This window comes from Crocodylus siamensis, chromosome 5, assembly GCF_052110815.1.
Source record: "Crocodylus siamensis isolate JL-2025a chromosome 5, ASM5211081v1, whole genome shotgun sequence".
NCBI classification, from domain to species: domain Eukaryota; kingdom Metazoa; phylum Chordata; order Crocodylia; family Crocodylidae; genus Crocodylus; species Crocodylus siamensis.
This window is the reverse complement of record NC_143399.1, coordinates 32,328,237-32,353,023: the sequence shown is the minus strand read 5'-3', so window position 1 is coordinate 32,353,023 and position 24,787 is coordinate 32,328,237. Positions and strand designations below refer to the sequence as shown.

Here is a 24,787-nt window from a genome sequence, read left to right as displayed (position 1 = left end):
TGCTACCAGACTGTAAGGTCAGTGATAGTGAAGTCATATGTTCCATGTTAGCAGATCCAAAACAAATGCTCACTAGGTCAAAACTGAGAATAAATTTAAAGCAGTTACCTTCTTAGCCACATCATATCTCATTGCAGCTAACAGTTTCTGCCTACAAACAAAGGATTAAGATGGGAATATCTGCAAACAAGAATTAGGGTATATTGAAATGAACTGTGCAAGAGCTAGGAAAACTGTCCCTAATATCCTTGGCTATACCTAGTGTAAGTGTTAGGCTCTTGCTTAAAACAAAACAAAAAAAAAACCCACCAAACCCTCCTCACTCCCCCCCTCCCAATTTTAGTTACTTGTTGCTGTAGTGCGGTATTCTTTTTTTTAAAGGTACAAGCCCTATTAATGACCTATAGGAAGTACAAAACTGCTTCTGCAGATGTCAGTTTACATTCCAAGATCGCCCACACAGCTACCATTAGGCAGAAGTTTTAGAGAACCTGAACCTTCCCTCCCTTGACAAAATATCCTATATGTTTTGCCTTGGTAAGGAGCAAAGACCAGGATTCAATACCCCTCACCCAAACCTCTCCACACCTATAAAAGAGAATAAGCAACTTCATTCCCATCCCAAAAATGGGTAATGCTAGCCACCATCTCTAGCAGGAGAATAAGCGGTACAGATATGTTGAGAAGCATTTCCTGCTTGATTCTCTTTATTTCAGAAGAAAGGTGATACTAGCGATGGGCTTCCGTAAGGACATTTTCTTTTAGAGGAACTTACGAGAGAGAAGAGAGACAGCAAAACCCCAATACCCTCAAAGATGGAAAATATTAAACTGAAACCCATGAGAATTCAGCTGTAATTTACACTATATGGATATAGCCTATATGTCTTAAGTTGTACCACAACTACAGTTACAGTTCACACCATGGATTTTTAAAGTGATGACATCCAGGTTACCACTGATAATACTTTATACTGGATTTATTTTAGCATGAGCTTTGCTATAAATCAACTGGAGTTGGTTTATGCACCATAACATTAAAAAAAAAAAAAAAGACTAAATTAAGGGGAGATATTTATGTTCCAAAGAAAGGAATGTACCATAGTACTTGCCCCCTAAAGTCTTACATTAAAAAAGACAACTATGTTCTTTCAAACTAAATAAAAAAACACAACTTGACAGAAAAAGCTTCTCTTGCAGAAGTTTTCAACTTATACATACACGTCTCTTATTTAAAGTAGTGTTGGCAACACCTTTCAACACAACCACTCTGAAACTTTATTGTTGGGAAAAAAAAGTCATAACATGGAAGGAAGAAAAGGAAGGAATGGCTCTGCTTATTGTGCAGTCACATTGAAATTCTTGCTCAAAAAAGAATATTAAATGACAGAAAGGGGGAAAGAAGAGGGCATTTAAACCAAGATTTTCTTACAAGTCATCTAATTTTTCTAAGAATTCTAGAAAATAGACACTCAAAGTTGATTTTAGAAAAACAGCCATCTAAGCTTTGAAAAATTACTACTTGTGATTAAATCTAGGTTATAAATCAATGCATTTACCTCAGGATATTGGACAGATTGCCTCAGTACCAAGAATGGTCTTTTCTTTACTGATGCAGTATTTCATTACTGAATGGATATAATGCATCAAAAATAGATTTGGGGCAGGGGTTGGAGTCCAGCTTCAAGCATTTGATCACTTTAATGATGGGTTTCTAGTTCAAGAATTGTCCATTCCCCTTGAGGGGAAGAACAGTCGTCAGAGGAAAAACTTGCCACTGTGATGCTTGCTGAAGAATCATCGAGTGGAGATATAAGTTCAGTCCATCTACTGAAAGTGTCAATGTATGAATTACCCTGAGGTTCTGAACCATCTTGTGCCAGTAGCAGTGTCTGATTAATAAGATACTGTGCTAAATTAAGGTCTTGAGGAACAGAGTTTTTGAAATCTATGTTTGAGTCCTGCTCAGATAATAATTGCCTGAGAAGAGTCCAATCCTGTTCTGCAAATTGCTGATCTTCAAAATCCACATCTAGAATTCCTGTTTCTGACTCCATCCTCTGCTCAATAGCTTCTCCAACATCCATCTCATATATTGGAGAAAGGGTTTTTGAAGGACGATGCTCATATATGCAGGTTTGTGCCAATGTCTCACAATCATCTATGTCTCCTGAAATAATTCACAATACTACACAATGTAAAAATTGCACATGATCCCCTCTCAGGGCTTTGTAGAACAAAATTTAACTCACTGCAGGAGGAACAATCCAAGCAGATAAAAATGTAGGTTTATACAAAATTGACAACACTTGTAGACTTTATTTTCTATGTAAAAAACAAAATATGATTTATAACTTAAGTTAAAGCAGCATTCACAACTGGTAATTAACAATAACCCTCCACAGTTGGAAGATCTCTGATACAGAAAATGACAAAATATGTAAGCACACATTTAATGCATATGAACTTTCTAATTCACTATAACAGTAACTGAAATTTGGAACAGGAGGTGTGGAAAGAAGAAATAAAGTGAATATGATTACTGAATGGTGATTTAAACTATGTCAGCTTCAAAGAGAAGGAAAATCAAAATGGTTTATCCACAGGCTTACTGATATATTGCACATGCAAGGGCAGCTGCAGGCAAGGACAAGCAAACTTAAAAAATAGTACAACTTTTAATGTCTTCATATTCTCTGGTTTAGCTGAACATAGATCATCATCAGTATTTCAGTATTCTTGAATACACAATAGTAGTTATATTCAGCACTATTGCATATTTTATAAGGTGGTAATAACTTGAATTACTGGTTTAAAGAAGACAACACACACAAAAAACAACTAGACAACTAGTCATCTAACCATGTGAAACAAGCTAGAGCTCTTTTATATATAATCATTGGTTCTAAGGATAATCTCTCTTTTAGGAAATAAGTTTTCAAACGTAAAAGTTAAAGAGTTGTAGTCATTATTTAACCTGTAAGTCTTTCCAAACCTGTTCCCACTGAAATCTATGGCAAACATCCTACTAAATTCAATAGAAGGATCAGGTTCCATATCTCTATGTATAATATAATATATAAATAAATTTCAACATTAATTAATATAGGTGCTAAGGTAAACAGTTCAGTGCGCTTTAGTTAAGTTATTGCACATCCCACTTACAGATAGAGTATAGTGTGTCAAGCAGACAAAAATTTTTTATGAAGTTTCCACCTGAAGTTGGTGCTGCCAATGTTAAACAGGACCAAAAATAATCAGAGTACAGAGAACTGTGTCCCAATCTTTCTTTTAGAATTACATAAAATCTATTTTCCTGGTATAAATATTCAAGTTTTCCACTGAACAGTAAGGTATTTATTTTGTATTCCAAATGGACAAGCACTCTGTAAATAAGAGAATAATTAAAAACATTTACATTTTCATTAAAAAAAAGAGCCAGTTACTGGCATTCAGAATTCAATCCTAGGCAATCCCAATATTCTGCCTATTAAATGTTTCAGTGATTTAATGTTTTTATTTCTGTACATTACCTGCAGGTATATCAGTATTAGCGTATTCTGTAGATGCTGGTTGACTCTCTCTCACTTGCCCTTCCTGAGTCAATAACTGATTCTTAGAGAATTCTATAGGTTTTGCAGAGCTGTTCTTTTGCATGTCAGAAATAGTTTCTCTTTGATGAAGGTCCAAATGACAGGGTCTTCCTTGAGACTTTGTGTCACTGTCTGAAGGCTTATTGCACTGCTGAAATTCACTGATTTCTTCATTCTTACTGTTTCCTTTTTGCTTTTCGATTGGACATGAACTATCTGCTATTGAGACTACTTTCTCTGGGCAATTTTGTTCTATCATGGAAGCACCCCGATTCTCCTTTCTTACATTTACAGTGCCATGTGGATCTGAGCAAGTGCTTTCACTTCTATCCAGTTCTCTGCTCCTGTCTTTATTCTGCTGTTTGCACTCCAGGAATCCATCTTCAATTTCTAAAGAGTATCTTGAATAAAAGGTCTTTCCATGATGCTCATGAGAAGTGCTGTCAAACACCTCTGAAGGAGTAAGAGAATCTACAGAATGCTGAAGAGGATTGTGTGTTTCTCCATCATCAGATCCCAGTTCTTCACATTCATCTACTGAAAGTAAAACAGACCGCTTAAAATTTTTATTTGTAGAAAACTCTTGACTTTCAATATCATTTTCTGTTGCATCTTCAAAAGCTAAATTAACAATGCCTTGGAACTGCTCGGTTGAAAGATCTGACTGAGGAAAATTTCCTGCAACATTCTCTGCTTCAGATCTTTCATCTTCTGTTTCATCAGCAGAAGAGGAAACTTGGTCTGGTTCCTGAGTAAACTGTGCATTGCCAAAAGTGGTAATTTCCTTCTCCCTAGCATTACCTCCTCTTGCACCTTCTTGATGTGACCACATTTCATGTCTTTTTCTTGGTATTTCATCATCACTTGTTGAATTAACACGAAAAAGATCAGAACCCTCCTTTTTCATTTTCACTTCTATTCTTAGACTGCTGTCATAGATTTTTAGTTCTTCAGGTGTACTTGTGTCACTGCTGCTTCTTCCAAGAAAATCATGGCATAACATAGTGCTACATTTAGAAATCCCTCTTTCGTTTGATCCTTCATCATCCTGAGAACCTCCAGCATCATAGTCTTCTGATCTTGGTTTTATATCATCAGAGGATGTTGTTGCACTGCCAGAGTCAGATTCAGGACTCTCTTTTGGATCTAGAGCACTTGTATTCAAACTCCAATGATCCACAAAGGGAGTTTCTGAGCTTTCGTGGTTTCCTGGTGTTTCTGTAGGATTCATGTATTTAGGTGAACATTCTTCTGTTACCTGTCCTGTAAAACATTTTGAAGCAGCATCTGAATCTACCGTAGCAGACCTGTATTCATTCAAGACTGATTTATCACACAGTTCCTCAGCACTTGCAAATTCTTTTACATTATTCTTAGATTTGTTTCCATTTTGTTCTGAATTAGAGGCACTGGTTATTCTTCCAGAAAAGCTGGATGCAGGACTTTCACCATTATTAATGCCCATTTCAGTGCTTAAGGTACCATTTTGTTCCTCACAGACTTCTGTTGCTTCTACATGTTTCATTCTTTCTTTAGGAGCTGAAATGGTTGGCTTTTGGTCAGTATTTTTACAGATATCTGAGCATGTAGTATTCACAGGCTTTATATGGCAATTAAATTCAATAGGATTATAATCATCTGTACCTACAGAATATGCAATTTGAGCCCTGTCTAAGAAAACATGCTTTGTTTCCATTTCATTTTCTTGTGAAACATTCAGTTTAGGGATACCTTTAACTTGAGGACAGGAAGGCTTAGCTTCTATTTTGTATTCCATATTCTTAAGAGGATCTAACGCATCTCCTCTCTTACCATCCAGGATGGATATTACACACTCATTTTGTTTTGTAGGGCTATATTTGTTTTTATCCTGTGGCTGAATCCCTGATGCAGATGTATGCTGTGCGTGTTTTTGTCCTGAACCTTTGTGTTCAGAACCATGCACATTCTTCTGGACAACAGGAGATTCACTTCTTGAATGCCTTTGGGCAGAAGATTGAGATTTTAACATAGGTGGTCCTGTAACTATTTTTTGTTTTGGGTCTTTATTGTTTATAATCTCACTTTTCTTTGAACTGGTCTGATTTTTAGGCATTACTATTATTTTTGCAGTGGCTTTAACTGCAGGTGTTTGTGATTGTTTAACACACTTTTTCTTAGCTGAAGACTGCTTCTCTGGAAGTGCTGTCTGAACCAAATGTTGTGTCATATTTTTTTCTTCATTTTGTTTTGGTGACATTGCAGACTTCAATGAATTTGGCGATTCTACAAAAAAGGAATATAAAAACACAGTAGGTTTCAATGCCAGAACTATATTACTTATACATTTAAACGTATCCAAATTATTACAGTTTTATATATTCAAGAAAAATTTTGTTAAAACAACTAAGTGATCTTATATACAAACATTTAAAATTATTATCTTGCATAGGATCTTTGAATCCAAAGCACTTTACAAACAATAAAACATAGGAATCACTTCACCAGTCACCAAAATGCAACCGTTACCAGAGTGGAAAGAATCAGCTATCTAACGGTGCATACAGATGGTCTTAGCCCAAAAGGCCGAAAAGGGACAATTTATCATAGGAAATGAGTAGTATTGTGTTCAATTTAAATTATAGAGGAAATATAAGTAGGCAGCATGGGCAAATCCAGCCAGACACCCCTCTGAGCACTGGCTTGACAGAATGGCTCACACTGGAACTGCTGCTTTGGTGTGGCTTTAGAACCCAGTGGGTGAACAATGCTCATGCCCTGGCCTCCATCCTCACCACCAAATTTGGTGGCAGGAAAAAAGCAGGAGGTGGTGGGTGAAAGCAGCATCCATCACCTAGGTTCTGGAGCTGTGCCAAAGTGGTGCTTCTGGCAGGAGGCACGCTGATGAGTTGATGACCCTGCACCCCCTCTGAAAATGCCTCTGGTTGGCGGTATATTAGGGTTACCATATTTCCAGTTTCAAAAAAGATGACACCTGTCAGGGGGAGGGGGAAAAGTTTTTTTTTGGGGGGGGAGGGTGATATGCCTGTGCCCTGCCCCTGCCTCCCAAGCCACAGCCCTGCTGCTGGCCCCTCACTCCCAATCCACAGTACACACCCAGACCATGCTGGTACCCCTCACTCCCACCCCGCACCACCTGTTCCCTTCAGCCTTGCAGTGTCTCTTTGCTGCCCTGTCCCTGAGAGCAAGGGCACCATCCCCAGTGCCACCAGGTGAGCCATGCAGTTCCCTGCTGCCCTCTCTGCCCACTTGTCCCATTGGAGGGGCAGGTGCTTCCTCCACCTTGATGCAGCCCCAGTGTCCATGTGCGTACCCCAGCCCCTACGCGGACAGTCTCAAGACCTGGGCCTCCAACCCTTGTACCCCCATACACTTATCTACATGCAGTTGATGGGGCTGCTCCCACCACCCTGCCGGGCTGCTTCCCCACAACTTGTGTGTGTGTGTGCATGCAGACACAGATAATGCCCCCTGCCTCCAATTGCCCTCCCTCCAGCCCCAAAACAACTCCTTGCTAGGGTAAGCTTGGAAGTGCTGGAGAAAACTTTGATGCTCAGCACGGCAAAATCCTGGACATTTGTTGTTTTGTAAAAACAAAACCAAACCTGCCTGGACTGAGGTGGGAGGACCCAAAAAGAGGACATGTCTAGGAAAAACAGGACATATGGTAACTCCAGTTATGAGCGAATTGCCCATCAAGAATGATGGAGGGTGGGGACAAAGCCCTGCCACCCCCCGCTGCCATTACCTCCCAGGACCTTGCAGGGGAAGCTTACCCTTCCTCCCTCCTCTGCCAGCACCCTGTGCCACCACCACCAGCTCCAGTGCCATTGGCCTCATGCCCCCTGCTCCTCACAGGTGGCAGAGTGCCACCATGACAGTGGGGACAGAGCAGAGGGGTGAGGCCAGCACCACTGGCCTCACCCTCCTGCTCCATCCCCTCCATCCATGCTGTCATGGTGGCACTCTGCATTCTGATTGGATGTTTCACTAACCAATCAGAGTGCTTCAAGAGCATTATGGACAGACAGACTAAGCCCTTTTTCATATAAGAATAATATGATCAGAACACTAGAATGAACACCCCTGCCCTTTCAGGAAGTATTGGAAAGCCTTTAATACCTATAAGTAGGTCAGATTTGTTTTATGTGCTACCTAAAAGTGCCTTCTGTTAGAATCTAAATACAATTCTCAGCTGAGAAATGCTACGTTTGAGCTGAAAAGACTCTGTGCTTAACTTGCCTTTTTGGGCCTAAGCCAAGCAAGATCTCTATACAGCATTACCTTCCATATTGACTATAAACAGATATAATGGACTGTGAAGCAATTTTGCTAGTCATAAAATAAATTCACTTGCTAAAGAGCCTTCCAACACTTGGTTTGGGTGTTCGGATTTTTAAGGAAGATTTTTTTGTTTGTAATACTGATGTCACTGTACATTGCAGTAACTTAAATTTGTATTCTTCTACTATTTAGATGCTCTACCTCCTAGCTACAGTGATTACAGAAAAAATACTAAATATGATCTGTACTATGATGCAATCAAAGCAAGATGTTTACCTTCATAAAAAGTTTCATCATAATTATATATTTACATTTAAAAAGTCACAGTGAAATGTTTTTACTACATATTGTACTATGTTTCAAAAGAAACGCTCATAGAACTGGGTTACTTCCAATTTTCATAGATTTCATAGACATTAGGGCTCGAAGGGACCCCAAAGGATCAGAGTCCAGCCCCCTGCCCCAGGGGCAAGAAGTCAGCACGGATCACAGAATCCCAGCAAGATAAGCATCCAAATGTGTCTTGAAGGCATTCAAAGTGGGTGCTTGAACCACCTCCAGTGGCAGTCTATTCCAAACCTTGGGAGCTTGGACTGTAAAGAAGTTCTTTCTTATGTCCAGCCTGCATGAGTCGCGGAGGAATTTGTGACCACTTGATCTTGTCATCCCTTGGGGTGCTCTGGTGAACAGACATTCCCCCAGATCCTGGTAAGCACCTCTGATAAACTTATAGGTGGCCATCAGATCACCCGAGCCTGCGTTTTTCCAGACCGAAGAGTCCCATAGCTGTCAGCCTCTCATCATAAGGTCTGTTTTCCTGACCACTGATCATGCGCATGGCCCTCCTCTGCACCCTCTCAAGCTTCTCTACATCCTTTTTGAATTGTGGAGACCCAAACTGGACACAGTACTGCAGCTGCAGCCTCACCAAGGCCAAGTACAACAGGAGAATGACGTCCTGGGATTTGTCTGAGAAGCATCTGTGGATGCAAACCAGCATTTTGCTTGCTTTACTAGCCGCAGCATCACATTGAAGGCTCATGTTCATTTTGTGGTCAATCATGACCCCCAAGTCCCTTTCATCCGCAGTGCTAGCCAGCGTAGCACTGCCAAGCCTATAAGCATGCTGCACGTTTTTCCTCCTAAGGTGGAGAACCTTGCATTTTTCGGTGTTGAGCACCATCAGGTTCTCATTGGCCCATTTCATGAGCCTATCAAGATCTGCCTGGATCACCGTCCTGTCCTCAGGTGTGGATGCTTTACCCCAGAGTTTGGTGTCATCAGCAAACTTGGCCAGTCCACTTCTGACACCAGCGTCCACATTATTGATGAAGATGTTAAATGGTATAGGCCCTAGGACAGAGCCTTGAGGGACCCCACTGGTGACCGCACACCAAGATGATTGGTTCCTGTCAACCACTACCCTCTGGGTCCTACCGCAGAGCCAATTCCCCAGCCAGTGGATTGTGGTGAGGTCGAGGCCGCAGTTAGCCAGTTTAGCCAAGGGGCGATCATGAGAGACCAGATCGAAAGCTTTTTTAAAGTCAAGATACACAACGTCAATCTCTTTTCCCTTGTCCAAGTGATAGGTCACCTGGTCATAAAAGAAAACAAGATTGGTCAAGCAAGACGTACCCGCAATAAACCCATGTTGGGTATCCTTCAGGATATTGCTGTCAGCTAGTCTGTTAACAATGGGCTCTTCGATAATCTTTTCCAAGACCTTCCCCAGGATAGAGGTCAGGCTGATGGACCTGTAGTTTGCCGGATCTACTTTCCTCCCTTTCTTGAAGATAAGCATGACATTGGTCCTCTTCCAATCTTCGGGCACTTCACCAGAGCACCAAAAGTTCTGAAAGATCCGTGCCAGGGGCTGGGCTATGATGCTTGCCAACTCCTTGAGTACCCTTGGGTGTAACCTGTCAAGGCTGACTTGAAGGTATCCAGCCTGTCAAGGTGTTCCTTCATGAGGTCAGCTTCGATGGAGGGCAAGGAATCTCCCTCACCCAGGCCTCCCTGACCCACAGTGGGCAGGGCCGTCCCATGGGAGTGGTGAAAAACTGGACACAAAGTACCTATTTAGCAAGTTCACTTTTTCCTGGGCATCGGTTGTCAGTTGCCCCATCTGGTTTAGCAGGGGTTCAATGTTGCCCTTGCTTTTCCTCCGGCTCCCCACGTCTAAAAAAAGGACTTTTTATTGTCCTCGATATTTGTAGCTAGCTGGAGTTCCACTGCAGCCTTGGCTTTCCTGGTTTGCTCTCTGCAGGTCTGGGCCAGAGCCGAGTATTCCTCCTTGGTGGTGGTTTTATAGGTACAAAGAACAATTATAGTACATTATGTAGTAGAATAGGGCTGCCCAACATCTGAGTAACTGGGCTCCCCTACTTGGGCCATGTGGGCTCCGAAACATGGGTTGTCCTGCCCTGCCCCCAGGGGTGGGGACAAAAAGTGGAAGTTGGAGGAGGAATGGGGAGAAAAACCACAAATCCCAGTGGTAACAGCAGCAGCAGTTGTGGTGGGAGTAACAGAAGCCAGACAGGATCTTGAGAGCTAGGTGTTAACCCCCTGTAGGCCTCCAGTTGGACAGCCTTGTGGCATAAGATCTGTTTCTTCTATGCAGTCTGTAATGTGGACCTGCGATGTATATTGTGAACTTGTTTCACATACAGAATTTCTGTTGAACTCAGGGGCAGTTCTACTTGCAAAGCAGATTGAAGAGCAGAATTTTCCTTTTATTGTGAACCAGATTAAAAAGAATGACCATAAATTAACATTGAAGTGAAACAAGCAAAAAAAATACATCTTACGCTTGTCAGCAAGCGAATTATAGAAAATAAACCTGAATTGCCCATAAATGTTCTGTAATGCATTTCCTTACTTGTGTTATAAAACAACAAACTGTTTTTAATGAAACTGATTTAGTTTCAGTACCATTCAAAACTCTACCTTGGATTTTATCAGTATTAGCTGTTGCATTCTGTGCCTTCTGTGGAACTACAGAATTGTCATTCACATTCCCCTTTTTCTTCAGGACAGCCTGTGGGATTTGTTCATTGCATCCTTTTCCAGTAGGTTTCTTTGTCACACTATCATAGGAGAAAATATTGAATTTATTATTTCCAAATTAAGATATAAAATTGACTGGTTTAAAAACAAGTAGTAGTTCTGTATGTATCTTAATATGAAGTGTGCAATAAATGCAATGTATAATGATTTTGCTCTCTGATTTTGTAGTTCCATCTAATCAATTTCAGTGGTTTCTAGTTCTCAACATCTTGTAAGATTACTCACTGTTCCACTCTCTAAATTATGAATGACCTATGACATTGCCAAAGTAACTAACCTAAAACATCCCAAACTCAGCAGCAAGACCAGTTTTATCTTAGCAAAAAAAAATTCTGCAGCTGTTTCTATTTCTTGCTAACAATGTAAAATAGACAAATATTTTACAAAATGCACAGTTATAAAATAATTTGACTTTGATGATACTTACATTAATTAATCAATTAAGTATATGTGCACAAATAAGTAGCAGTACAACTCTAACAAACCTTTGTGCTGAAATATTAGCCTCAGGTTCATTAACTTTTTTCTTGTTGGTGGCTCCATTAGTCGTCTTCAAAGTTACCTTTGTTTTCACTATTGTAAATTAAACAAAAATTAGTTAAAAGGTAAAATTACAGTAAGTATTAACATACAATGGTCAGATATTTAAAATGGCATACATGAAAGAACTGAAACTTTTATGACATTAGCATGCACTGTTCTCCCCACCCCACCCTCTGCCCTGTTTCTTAAAATTCAAGTAAGACCCCTTAAATAACATGTTTTTTGTAACATCACTATTTGTTATTTGCATTCATTATGAAAATAAACTTGGGGATGGTCACAACCAACCTGGTGTAGAATTTCTGGAACTTTCCAGACTGTTTTTCAGACTAGAACCTGCCTGTGGCGAGTCAGTAGGAGATCTTTTATTATCATTATGTTTTTTCCCTTCATTTAGTGCTTTATCCTTGGGTTCATCTGCCTGTTCACTGAAAATCTGTAAATCTGGGCTTGAGTTTGTTAACTTGCTAGGAGTTCCTGCCCCTGTTACTAGGGAGGGAGATTCCTTCCCCGGGGTCTTCTTCAATGGCTTTGTTTTGTGTTGCACACTTGAACTTCCAGCAAGCACTTTAGGTCTGGCACCTGCAATTTTTCCTTCCTGATTTTTTACTCCTTTTCCACTTCCTGAATTCTTTTGTCCACTTGCAGACAATGACTTTTCAGACTCTGGCTTGGTAAGCAAGCTTTCAGCTTTCACATTTCCATTATTTTCTAGTTTTGGCTTAATAACAGCTCTAGCTTTTGGTGAAGCAACTTTTTCCCCAGGTTTTGAATCTTTTGTAATCTTGGAAACTGCTTTTTTGCTATCTTTTCCTTTTAGTTCATCATGTTTTGAGGACTTATTAGCAGTGTTTCTGTTGGTACTTGCTGTATGTCCAGATGCTCCTAATCCATCAGATTTCATTTTATCTTGATCAATGGAGGTATCACCCAAACAATCTCTCCTGCCTTTTACTTTCCAAGAAGTATGCTTTATAGCAACAGAGTCAGTAACACATCTGTTTAGCTGGAAAAAAAGAACAAAAACAAAAACAGAAGACACTCACCAACAAAGAAAAATATGCATTATCGTTACTTCTTGAAACATAGCTACTCCTCTAATTTAGCATGAATCTAGTACTGAACTAATACATTTGGAGAAGGAGAAATAGAAAAATTCCTCCAAATTCTGAAGCTCAAATGGCTTTCAAGAATATATAGAAGGCATGGTAAAGATATAACTCATACATCTCTCCCTTGCCCTCTGCCTAACTTCAAACTAACATGGCTAACTTCCACTTTTTGCTCAAGGATATATATATATATATCTATATATATATCTATATATATATATATCTATATCAGACACTGATTGCATGGACCACTGCATCCCCTGTTAATTTAGGTCTGAATACGAGGATTTAAGAAATGCATATACTAAACGCTGGCCTCTACTTTGGAGAGGAAAAAAAAAAGATAATGTTTTATTCTTTATATAATTAGTATCTGTTGGGAGACATTTATTTTAGAAGTTATATTTTCAAACTGGGAATACAGAATATGATTTCCTGTGAAGATTTCTAGTGATTATTTTGAAATCCATAACTCAGTGAGAGTCCATAAAAATCAGCTCTGTATTTTACAAGGTGGGCTGTATTAAAATTTAAGCCTATAAAATGTAACCATGTGGTATCCAAATGAATGGTACAGTACATCTTGTCATCAGTCCATATCATATATGCCTTTTCTGGCACGTAATAAAGTCATTTTGGGCGCGATTCTGAAATACAACAATTGTGGAAGACCATGTAAAGCTCTTTCAGGGTAAGCAGATTAACAGGGAATGTAGCAAACTGGATTAAGTGATGGTTTAAGATAGTGGGATAGCTTCATTTGCTCAGTAGCAGACAACTTCTTTTGGGAACCAGAGATCACAGCTCCATTATGTATGAACAGATAATGTAAGAAGGCTTCTGAACAAAAATACCTGTTTTCTATTTTGTCCCACTACTGTGAAAGTATAGACTCCTGTCAATCCCCACCATACACAGAAAGCTGATTATGATGAAAAACTGTTTCGACAATGAAGGGGAATATGATTACCATAAATTACATTCTAGCAGTTGGTATACACAAGTCACAAAATGGAAACAAAGAACAATATGAGTTGTTTATAGGATTTTTTTTAAAGTATAAGGTTCTAAGTGTTTACCTGTGAGCTAGTGAATATAGGTTTTTTGCCAAGTCTTCGATCATCACCTTTGTCAAAAGCAGCTGCATGGGGGAAAAAGCACCTTTTTATTATTAACAGGAAACAGAGGGTGTGTGTGTGCGCACGCGTGTGTGTGCGCACAATCCTAGAGTTGGTTAAGAAAGATTAATTTTGGCATTAGGGAAAACAATAAATGGGGACAGAAGTGAGTTCAAAATACAAGACCAGCAGTCGGGACATCCGGTGCAGTCAATGCTCATTTGCAGCTGCATCTGGTAAAAGCAATGGCTGCCTATCAGCAACATTTCCCATGGGAGTATTTCCCTGCTACCTAATTCAGATGATGCTCTCTAAAACAGAAACATCCATGCAGCAGAGCACTGCATTAATAGGCACTATTAATAGGCACTGACTCTGTCTATAACAAGATGCAACAGACTTCTGGTGCAGCCTTGGGCAAGTTGTTTAATACCTCTTTTCTTCATCTACATATGAAGGATAGCACTTCCGTACCTCCAAAGTATATAAGACTTGGTTCACACAGTGTCTGGGGTATACAGAGACTTGGATTAGAGGCTCAAATTAAAAGTGAACACAAGTGTGCAAAAAAGATGAAATTCTCAAAGTAATCAATTTCAATTAATCAGCGTTAATCAACTGCAATACATCCTGCCACTTAGAAATTTATACTTACACAATTTAAGTAACAGATTTATCTTCTTAAATCATCTCAGTAGTATACACTGTTAAAAGCTATAAAGCCCACATATTTGTGTGTGCCTAGTAAGGACATAGCATTGATTTTCTGAGTGATCTTAAGGTCACCGTGTAAGCTTTTCAGGGCAAAGAATGCATCTTTTCTATGTAAAGCAGTGTTGACAGTGCTATATAATTAATTTAGCAAGGCTATACATGAAAAAGCAAATTACTGTACAACATCTTGGGAACATCTTTCAGTATAAACTTCAGCTCAATAGAGCTTGTGTTATATAGAAAAGGTACATATGCAAATATAGTACAGACACAGAATGGATAAAAATTTATTTTTGAAAATAAAAATTCTTTGGTTGCAAAAAATGGGTTAAAGCATTTCCTGTTCATGTGTTACAGCATGCCTTTTATACGGACAAAAAACATAATGTATAACTGTTAGTTGAAAATTCTGTTGAATTCTCATGTTGGGTTTTATAAAGTATCTGTATGTAGCTCTATAGAAAGCCTACAAGAAAAGACAGGATGCTGAAAATGGCACCAAAAGGATCTCATCCCTTTTCAGCAATGACTCTGCACATAAATACACACCAATATTTTATACAAATTTCACAAATTTGAGCTCAGGATAACACAGGAAATACTGTGAGCAAGAGAAAACATGGTATCTTACCATCTTCATTTCAGATTATTCCCCCTATCTGATCAAGAATTCCAGAAAATGTGGTCTTTCCAGAATTTAGCATTACCTGAAATTTTCTTAAGGTGAAAGTTGATTTAAATGATCCTAAATAAATCTCACATAAAAATGAAGATTCCTCTAACAAGACCATATCCTTGTTCTGATAATAAAAGATGTACACAGTGAAAGATTTACATTATGTGATAATTTAATGAAAACATATAAAGACTATCAACATTCTGTGTTAAAACCATATAAACTAAAACCTGACCATTTTTGTTACCATCAAGGATTGAATGATACCCACATTATGAACACAGGTCTAAATACTACTTGGCTTATAAAACCCTAGTACAAAACAACCTTAAATGCCAGTTAGAATGAGGACACAAATACACACTCAGAAATGCTTCTATTTCTGAAAACTGTCCTCGAGCTCCAAAGTGCTCTACAATGCAGAAAGAAATCAGAGACCTGTTTCAGAAAGTACCAGTCAGTCAAACCTCATTTGGTTACACCTCTAAACCATGCTTATAAAAAATGACAATTCCTTTTTCATCTAGCTCACACCCATTTATAAACGCACATTTTTTTCACTACAAGCAGATTATATATATATTGTGCTTGTGTGTTAATAAAAATAAAAATGTCTTACCTCATAATCAAAAGTGACTGAATTTTAGAAAAGGGCCATTTAAATTAGTGTAATGCAACATTTTTCCCTTTAAAAAAACCTTTCATTATTGAAGCAATTATTTGACCATGGCCCTGAAGCTAGTATTAGTTTTGTACCCTTAAAATTTCATTCCAGACATTTGAAAACAAAGAAACATTCAGCATAAAAACTCCCTTTGTTTAAAGTACTGCCCATTAAAATTTTTAGAGAACGCTATGCAGCTCCTTGGGATCTCTCTGCAGCAGCACATACAGTATCACAATACCAATCAATTGTGAAGTCAAGCCATCTACATTTATTCAGAGTCCACATGAGATGGCTATTATACAAGAGATGAACAGTCTTTACACAGTAGTATGAACAACAGATAAAAAAATAGAAACTAAATTCACAGAATTAGTAATCTGCTTTGTGTAGATTTAATTTTTCCATAATGCTTGTCAGCTTAAAGAGAGAGATTTAAACCATTTTTCTTTAATCCTATTCAATATTTTTAATAATTTAGAGTAGCTGCAAACAAAAACAGACTGAGCCTATATATCTTTGATTTCAGTTTTGCATATCTGTAGAAACAGAAGCCAGGAAGGATTATTCAAAGAAAACTGTTTAATCATTTTCAAGCTTTAAACTGGCTAAGTAGCTTATCTTTGCTTTCAATTCTAAAATGCCACTTAAAACCTAGGGCATCAATCCTATATACATACATACAAACATATATTAGCAGCTGGCAAAACTGCCAGCATTTTTTGTATTAAACACATTACCATTATACAGTAGTAGTTGTTTTTTGATGGCTCACATACCTGCTTGTATTTTCTGTTGGTCGTCCGGCCTCATTAACTTCCAGCTTTCTGTGTGACGAACAGCATAAAAAGACTGAACTAGGAATATCCACAGCTTATCACGCAGAACCTGGATCTTGCACGTAAAACCCTGTGTTCAAGTAACAAATCAGCAGCTGGCGAGAGGCATATTGTCATAGCAACCAGTCATTATTCCTTTCAGAATCTACTTACTCCCTAAGCTAGATCAATGATGTCATCACTTATATTTTACGATTGCCTACTAGATGTAGATACTGTTCATGAGAGCTTTTTGTCTGCCACCATGATTTTACACATTTTGAAACCAAGCCACTCCCACACAAACTAAAGCATCATAAACCATCAAATTCATCTTTTGTTTATGAGCCCCTTCAGAGCTTTTTACTATCAGCTCTGTCACGACAAGGTCAAATACTCTAGGGGCCAATAATGAATCTGATTAAATTTTCATTACTAAGTCCACAAAAGCACTAGATTGCAGTAGTTCAAATTTTTTTGAATGTAACAACTCAAAATTTTAATATTGCTTTATAGTGAACCTTAATTCACAAGTTATTACATACTATTTTATTGTGGCAGTACCCATAGCCCAAAAAACAAAAACAAACAAGCCCCCACAGATGAAAAACCCTTGTTCCAAAGGAAATATAGCATTAAAAAAAAAAAAGACCTGAAGTAAAATAAACAAACCAAAAACAACCCCAATCTTCCTATTGCTAAATTTAAAAAAAAAAGTAAATACCAGTAAGCCTTGCCCCCCATGGTAAATAAGAGGTAATTTCATTTTAAAATAATTTTTTTCTTTGTGATAAATTTAGAATGGTAGTAAATGTTAAACAGTATTTTCCCCAGCACACAAGATCTATATAGTTCCCAATATATGATATATGTTATTGTAGCCATATGCACTGTAAAATATTTTTGCATTAAAAAATATAATATGCACAAGTGCTAACAGGTCCAATGTGTTCAACAGGCTTTCATAGACATTAGGGCTGGAAAGGACCTCGCAAGATCATCTGGTCCAGCCCCCCTTGCCCAAGGGCAGGAAGTCAGCTGGGGTCAGATGACCCCAGAAAGATAATCATCCAAATGCATCTTGAATGTGTCCAGAGTAGGTGCTTGCACCACTTCTGGGGGGAGTCGATTCCAGACTCTGGAGACTCGGACAGTAAAGCAGTCCTTCCTTATGTCCCTTGCACCTTTATACAGGTGTAAGTGCATGTGCCTCCTTACATGGAACCCACTTAGCACTGGCACCACTGAGCTCAAACTGCAGAATCTGATTTGAACTCTTATACAAAAGAATGGTTTGATACAGTCTGCTATATTGAATAGTATGCGATACTTTACCATTACTGTGGTAAAACCTACCATTTCCTTCACATTTGTGGAGCTCAATAAAGTGTCCATAGCTATCATAAGAAAACAGCTGTTTTCAATATTAATGTTTTTTTCAATTGCTTTAAAAACTTGTTCTAGGAGATCAGGTTTGCTGCTCATTGCCTGTGCCTAAGGAAACAACAACAAGGCAATAATTTCAAACAAAAAGTATACTTCAGATGTGAAACACTACCCAATAGAAAAGGCATACTGTGACTTTGCTGGTAAGAAACTTTCCCAAAAATCTGTTTATCCACCTCCCATCCCAACAAAATATACTTTTGCATTATAAGTACTCTTGAGATTGTATCAACACAATGAACAAAAACTTAAGAACAAACAGCTGGTGCTGAATTTATAGCATATACAAATTTGAAACCATGAAAAGGGTAGTTTTGACACATCCATATATAATTTTTGACTCATCTCTGCAAATTGCCAAATCTTTGTTTGTTAGGGAAATGAACAGTGCTGGGTAAAACTAGACAAACTCTTACCAGGAAATACTAGGGAAGTCTTGTCCATTAAAATGACTGCCTCTAGCATTGCTACCCCCTAGCAATTCATGATTAAGTTGAAAGAAACTGGGTGCATCTATACATGCCATTAATGTTCCTGAATTTTCTGTGCAGGAAACTGAGGTGCATAAGGATGCGCATCTGCATGTGTATCCATGTCAGGAGTAAACAAAGCCCAATGGGAGCAGCCTAATTCAGGGCTGCTCCTGTCCTACTCTGCTCCCCTGCAGCAGCCAGGGGAAGCTCCAGGCTCCCCTGGGTGCTAGCCTTGGGCTAGCAGGCAGCATGGGAGTCAGGCCTCGTCTCTGGAGTGGAGCTGTTCCGGCTCCAGGGGAAGCTCCTTCCCAGTTGCACAGAGATTGGGGCCAGTCCCAAGCTGTCCCTGACAGAGCTGGACAGCTCCCCTCTGCCCCCTGGGGCCGGCACTGATCTCTGCATGGCTGAAAAAGAGCTGCTCTCTGAGCCAAGACAGTTTGCTTCCCCCCCCCCGGTCTTCCCTCCAGGGCTTAGCCAGGCAGCAGTTGTGGCCCCCTGCTGCCTGGGCTGACTGGAAGCAATTTGTTCCTGGTTGGTGTTGACATGCATGTTTCATTAGTTAAAATGCCATTTTCTAGTACCTATACCCATGGGTACTAGCAAACAGCGCATTAAATTAATCTACTGCACAGTAATTGCTGCTTATGTGTTGACATTGACACTTTACTGCAAATTAGACCGCACGTTAGTAAAGCGTCTCATGTAGATGCACCCTGTGAGTACTTGCTCATATTTATAATTGTTCCTCTGTGTCTATGTGGCCATACGGGGAGCTTTCTGAGAACACTTATTGAGTATACTAACTCTATAAGCAGACTTAGTACTGTGGAACTACTAACACCTGTATTCAACACTGAGAACACAACCGTTCTTAGTACCAGCACCTTAGTTTCCTTCAGGCACCCTCATAATTCACTCATGCCCTAAATATTTATTTCTTAAATAAATATGAATGTAAAGTGAAGTCGAAGTTATTTTGCAAAGTTTAGCACCCTGGCTTGCTGGGATGAATTTCCCCAACACAAAAAAGTGCAACAATACCATTTATTTCTTTTGGAAAGGGGGAACATAATTTGTAAGCACTTTACCTGCAAGAAGATGTAAAAGCTTTCACTTTGTATTATCTGCGAAAAGTTGGTTACAATAAATGTTAGGCATTCTTCTTGCAGCTTGGATGCCATTACGACAGCTGTTTCAGTCCATTTCACTTGGGGAAGACTACTGATCAGCCGATCACTTTCCATTAAAAGAAAAGCGGCATTTTTGTGGCTCTTCAAATAAAAAGAACATATATTAGAGTAGTAACTCAAAGAAGTACTGCTTCTAAAGTAACACCTAGTCAGTAACTGAATCATCCTTACCAAATAAACTACTAAATTTTCCTTTCTTAATTTGTACTTGGGTTCTAATTAATCCTATATTAACATTTAAAAGATTTTTTAAAAAGGTAAAACAAAAATCTCAACAGTTTCTATTGTTCTCTAGTGAAGTGAGAACATCTGCATAAGTGGTTTCATCGCTTTTTCCAACTACTTAATATTACGTTGTGGTGCTGAAGAGAAGGCAGATTCATGAACAAATGCCAAACGCTAAACTGAAGGAAGGGAAACTGTAATTGGACAGGATAGAAATCTATTTAGGTCACAGGTAAATGTAATACCATGTTGGTAAAAAGAGCAGGGAGAGTTCCAGGTGGCTGGAAGGTAGTGAAGCAGCCTCAGTGCAGATGGCTCAGCCTCCAGTAGATCCCTAGAGACTAGCATTTTCCTGGTCTGAGCCCCTTTGCTTCTTCTATAACAAAGCAAACACTAAATGCTCCACCCCACACAAGGAAGCAATTGTTAGACAACAGTTTTATTTTCCTTTACCCTCCTCAACATCTAACTTAGCCATACAAGGGAGTGATCTGATACCAATGGAGAATATTTGTTTTAAATATATCTAGTTTCCTAATATTTCTTCCTTTTAAATTCAGATTTTCTGTGACTTTGGGACCATAGTGCCAATCTAAGTACCTAGATGAGGCCTCATCTTCTGCACTACCACATGCTAACTCAGTTTAAAACCAATTCACAATTTATCATTAACCAACAAAGTAAAACAGATTTAAAAACCTCCTATACATGACCTGGCTGGTCAGCTGATACACTGTACAATACGTTCAAACCTCATAAAATTGTTTCCTGTTGTCCTGATTTTAAAGTGCCGCCAAAGATAAAGAGCATTTTCTATAATAGGCATCTTGTGTGTTCCTCTAAATGGGAACAAAATATTAATAAATCCGCAAAGGAAGCCAAATTTCTAGTGCTAATCGATTCCTGGAAAAATCCTGGAAAAATTTATCAAAGAATCCACCAGTAATAGGCTAACAGAGAAGGCAGTATTCTAAAAGACAGCCAACATGGCTTTGTTGCGGGCAGGTCATGCCTGACCAACCTCATGTCCTTTTACGATCAGGTAACTCATCGCCTTGATAAGGGAGATGAGGTTGATGTCTATACTTAGATTTTAAAAAGGCCTTTACCTTGGTCTCCCACAACGTCCTCATGCTAAAATTGGGAAATTGTGGCCTCAACAACTTAACAGGCTAGTGGCTACGAACCTGGCTCTGAGGTTGGACCCATAGACTGTTAACAGACAGAACTGAGTCAACATGATGAAAGCTGACCAGTGGTATCCCCCAGGGCTGTGCGAAGCTTCAGTTGCTGATTCGACTTGGAGGAGATTCGGCCCGATTCAATGGCCGAATCTCCAAATCCAAATCAAATTGGGAGACCCATTAATCTCTCCAAATCAAATCAGAGGCTTCTGATTCGATTTGGAGAGATTCAACGATTTGGCCATAGACAGCTTTATGTGTTTTTTTTTTTTACATACACCAAGGTATCAGGCATATATCATGAATGCTTAGATGGTAGGGTGGATAGAGTGTCCCATGGGAGTGCAGGGGGGTCCCCAGCACACTCGGTGGCAGACCTGGAAGTGGACTAGAAGCACTTCCAGTCCACTGCCAGGTCTGCTGCAGAGCACACAGGGGACTCCCCTCCCCACCCAGCAGCTTGGAAACTGGTGCCTCCTGGATTTGGGGGCACCTGGGGTCCCCCCATGGCTGATTGCTGCCGGGGGGGGGGAGGGAGGGAGAAGGGTACCCTGTGCGCTCAGTAGCAGACCTGGAAGTGGACCAAAAGTACTTCCAGTTCACTTCTGGGTCTGCCACCGAACACGTGTGGGGGGGGGGGTCTCCAAATGCTCCCATGGGATGCTCCATCCACCCCACCATCTCAGTGTTTACAAGCCACCCTGGTACCTTGAGGGATGTAGAAAAAACATATAAAAGCTGTGTCTATGGCTGAATTGCCGATTCTCTGAATCAGAATCAAATCTGCAGATTCAGATTTGATTGAATCAAATCAGGACAGTGATCCAAATTAACAAATCAAATCACTGTCCCCCAAATCGGGCGAAATCCAAATTGAATATGGCCCACTTCGCACACCTCTAGCGTCTCCCAGAGTTCAGTATTAGGACCAGTGCCTTTCAATATATTTATCAATGATTTGGATACAGGTGTGAAAAAGTGTGCTGGAAAAGTTCACGGATGACAGCTGCTGTCATGCTGGAAGACAGGATGAGGATACAGGCTGACCTGGACAGGCTTGTAAGGTGGGTGGATCAAAACCTGATGCTGTTTAACACTGAAAAATGTAACACCCTTCATTTAGGGAAAAATAATTTGCAACATACTTACAGGCTTGGTGGTGCTACACTAGCTAGCACCATGACTGAAAGAGAACTCGGGGGGTCATGACTGACTACAGAATGAATATGAACTACCAGTGCGATGCTAGAGCTGGCAGAGTGAACAATATACTGGCATGCATCAACTGATGCATTTCAAGCAAGACTAAGGATGTTATCCTCCCACTCTACTTGACACTGGTGAGGCCACAGCTGGAATAGTGCATCCAGTTCTGGGCGCTGCACTTCTAAAAGGATGTGGCGAACTTGAAAGAGTCCAAATGAGGGCCACATGAATGATTAGAGATCTGGAGAACAGGCCATATGAGGAGATGCTGAAGAACACGGGATTGTTCAGCCTGGAGAAGAGAAGACTTAGGGGGGGACTTTGTGACAGCCTATAAGTATATAAGGGGCAAACATCAGGGGCTGGGAGAGCATCTGTTCACCAAGGCACCTCAGGGGAAGACAAGGAATAATGGACATAAACTGCTAGATCACTTCAGATTGGATACAAGGAAAAACATCTTTACGGTTTGAGTGTCCAGAGTCTGGAACAGACTCCCCCCAGAGGTAGTACAGCCATTACCCTGGAGACTGTCAAAAGACACCTGGACACACCTTGCTGGGATCATCTGACCCCAGCAGTCGTTCCTGCATAAGAGCAGCGGGGCTGGACCTGATGATCTCGTGAGGTCCCTTCCAGCCCCTAACTTCTGTGAATCTCTTAAGTGTCATGAAAGGAGAAGATGTCTTGAGAAAGCAGAAAGAGATTAGTGAAAAATAATTTAGGAAATGGAAAATATCCTTATGCCAGTGGTTCAAAAAGCCTTTTATGTGGTTACATTCACTAGACCAGAGAGATTGGCATTATTCAACCTATAAAGCCACTGGACCTAACCTGTGAAGCTGAACGACCTTGGTGGTAAGGGCTTTGGCCATGCTGAGAATAAGTTACAAGGAGCTGCATTAGGGCTGGGCAGATGGGAGCTGCACCTATGCTGCAGAAGTCAGAACCTGCAGCAGCTGCAGCCATGTTGGAACGCTGGCCCACCTTAGACCCAAGCTGGGTTGTTCCAACCTGTGGCTCCAGACTGTTGCTGATTGCTGCACTACACTGTGACTGCAGAGAAAAGTAGGAAGTTCAAATAAAGAAGTCACAGAAAGATGTGGCAAATTCAGATTCACACTTACCAAAAGCGAAATAAAAAGTAGTCTGTACTTGTGTGTATTTTCAGATATGATTAAAGTTCCAACAAGTCCTTGTTCAATTAGCTCTGACCTTAATATACTATTCATTTATGGGCAAAGCCGATTTTGCTTACTTGTGTGTGACAAGAAAATAAACAATCTAGCATAGGCTAGATAAGGCTTCAATCCTGAGGTGCTCAGCAAGTCAGCTGCGCACCTGGGGCACCTGCAATGCATGGAGGCAGCAGCGATTTCTGGCTGCTGCTATACTCCTGGAACAATTACACAGCGACAGGTGCTGCTGCTATTTTCCCATCTCTTCCCCACCAAAGTGGTCCCTGGGACTACTGACCTGCTCACCCCACCTTAATTACGTTACTGCTTCAGACTTGCTTCCACTAGACACACACCTGCAAGCTTCTTTAATATTGCAGGATCAGGCTTCTATTTACAAGGCAGTAAATCACTTCCTGTTTTTTGCAAGGCACTAGATAGGCTAAACTCCCATTTGGTGCTTCCAGTGAAACATAATGGACCAAATCCTATTTTGCTTGTACATGTCTAAGGCCTCCACTCTACATAGCTACACATTATATCTATTACGCAAGTACCTTGTTAATTGTGCACTAAATCTAGACTGGCTACACGTGCTAATTAACTAAGGCACCTTAAAAAGGTCCAACCAGCTATACAGTTATTGCTTGAAAATATGTAATGAATTTTATAGCTCAGGGGTAGGCAACCCCCAGCATGGGTGCCAGTGCATGGCACGCAAAGGCATTTTACTCAGCATGTGTGCCTCGGTGCAGATAGTGGGGAATAGGCTGGGACTGCACTGCCACAACAAAGATCAGGCCCCTCACAGCTGCCCCTGCTGTTCACCTCTGGCACGCCAAGATCTTACAAGCTGAGGTTACAGGTGTTTTTGGCATTCTGCTCAAAAACATTGCTGACCCGTTACAGCTGGTTTCTATCCAGCTTTAAATTTCTATGTGCAGGCTGTCTGTGGCTGGGGGAGCGTAGCTGCTCTGATCTCCCAGCTACTAGGGAGTGCAATGGACCCCTGAAGCTAGGAGATCACAGTCTCTGTGATCTCCCTACTGTGGGGGATACTCTATGCAGTGGCTGGGACATCTTAAGTGGCACCTAAGTAGCTAGAGAAAACAGAGGGAGTGTGACTCAGTGATTTTTGGGTCTGCCCTGGAAGAGAGGAGGCTCCTCCATCCGACAGGGGACAAACTTTTTGATTCATTCTATCCAGTGAATAAAGTGCAGAACAGCCACTGGGGTCAAGAGCCAGAACTCGGGGCCCTCTCTTTTCCACACCGGTGCCTATCTCACGAACAACCCTC

At 40.2% G+C, this 24,787-nt stretch overlaps 1 protein-coding gene across 4 annotated transcripts in view; it reads right to left on the bottom strand.

The window, feature by feature from the left end:
- Window positions 1-1,580: 1,580 nt before the first annotated feature.
- The window catches only part of BTBD8 (BTB domain containing 8), a 67,462-nt gene continuing 44,255 nt past the window's right edge, over window positions 1,581-24,787 (bottom strand). For all 4 annotated transcript variants that reach the window (XM_090047087.1, XM_090047088.1, XM_090047089.1 and 1 more), the window contains 9 exons: window positions 19,595-19,777; window positions 17,944-18,081; window positions 16,549-16,678; window positions 13,677-13,738; window positions 11,774-12,491; window positions 11,428-11,515; window positions 10,823-10,962; window positions 3,533-5,857; window positions 1,581-2,169 (listed from right to left, as the gene is read on the bottom strand). In XM_090047087.1, coding sequence (XP_089903213.1) covers window positions 1,700-2,169; window positions 3,533-5,857; window positions 10,823-10,962; window positions 11,428-11,515; window positions 11,774-12,491; window positions 13,677-13,738; window positions 16,549-16,678; window positions 17,944-18,081; window positions 19,595-19,777 — 4,254 coding nt within the window. In that variant the 3' untranslated portion in view covers window positions 1,581-1,699. The remainder of the gene's footprint in view (window positions 2,170-3,532; window positions 5,858-10,822; window positions 10,963-11,427; window positions 11,516-11,773; window positions 12,492-13,676; window positions 13,739-16,548; window positions 16,679-17,943; window positions 18,082-19,594; window positions 19,778-24,787) is intronic.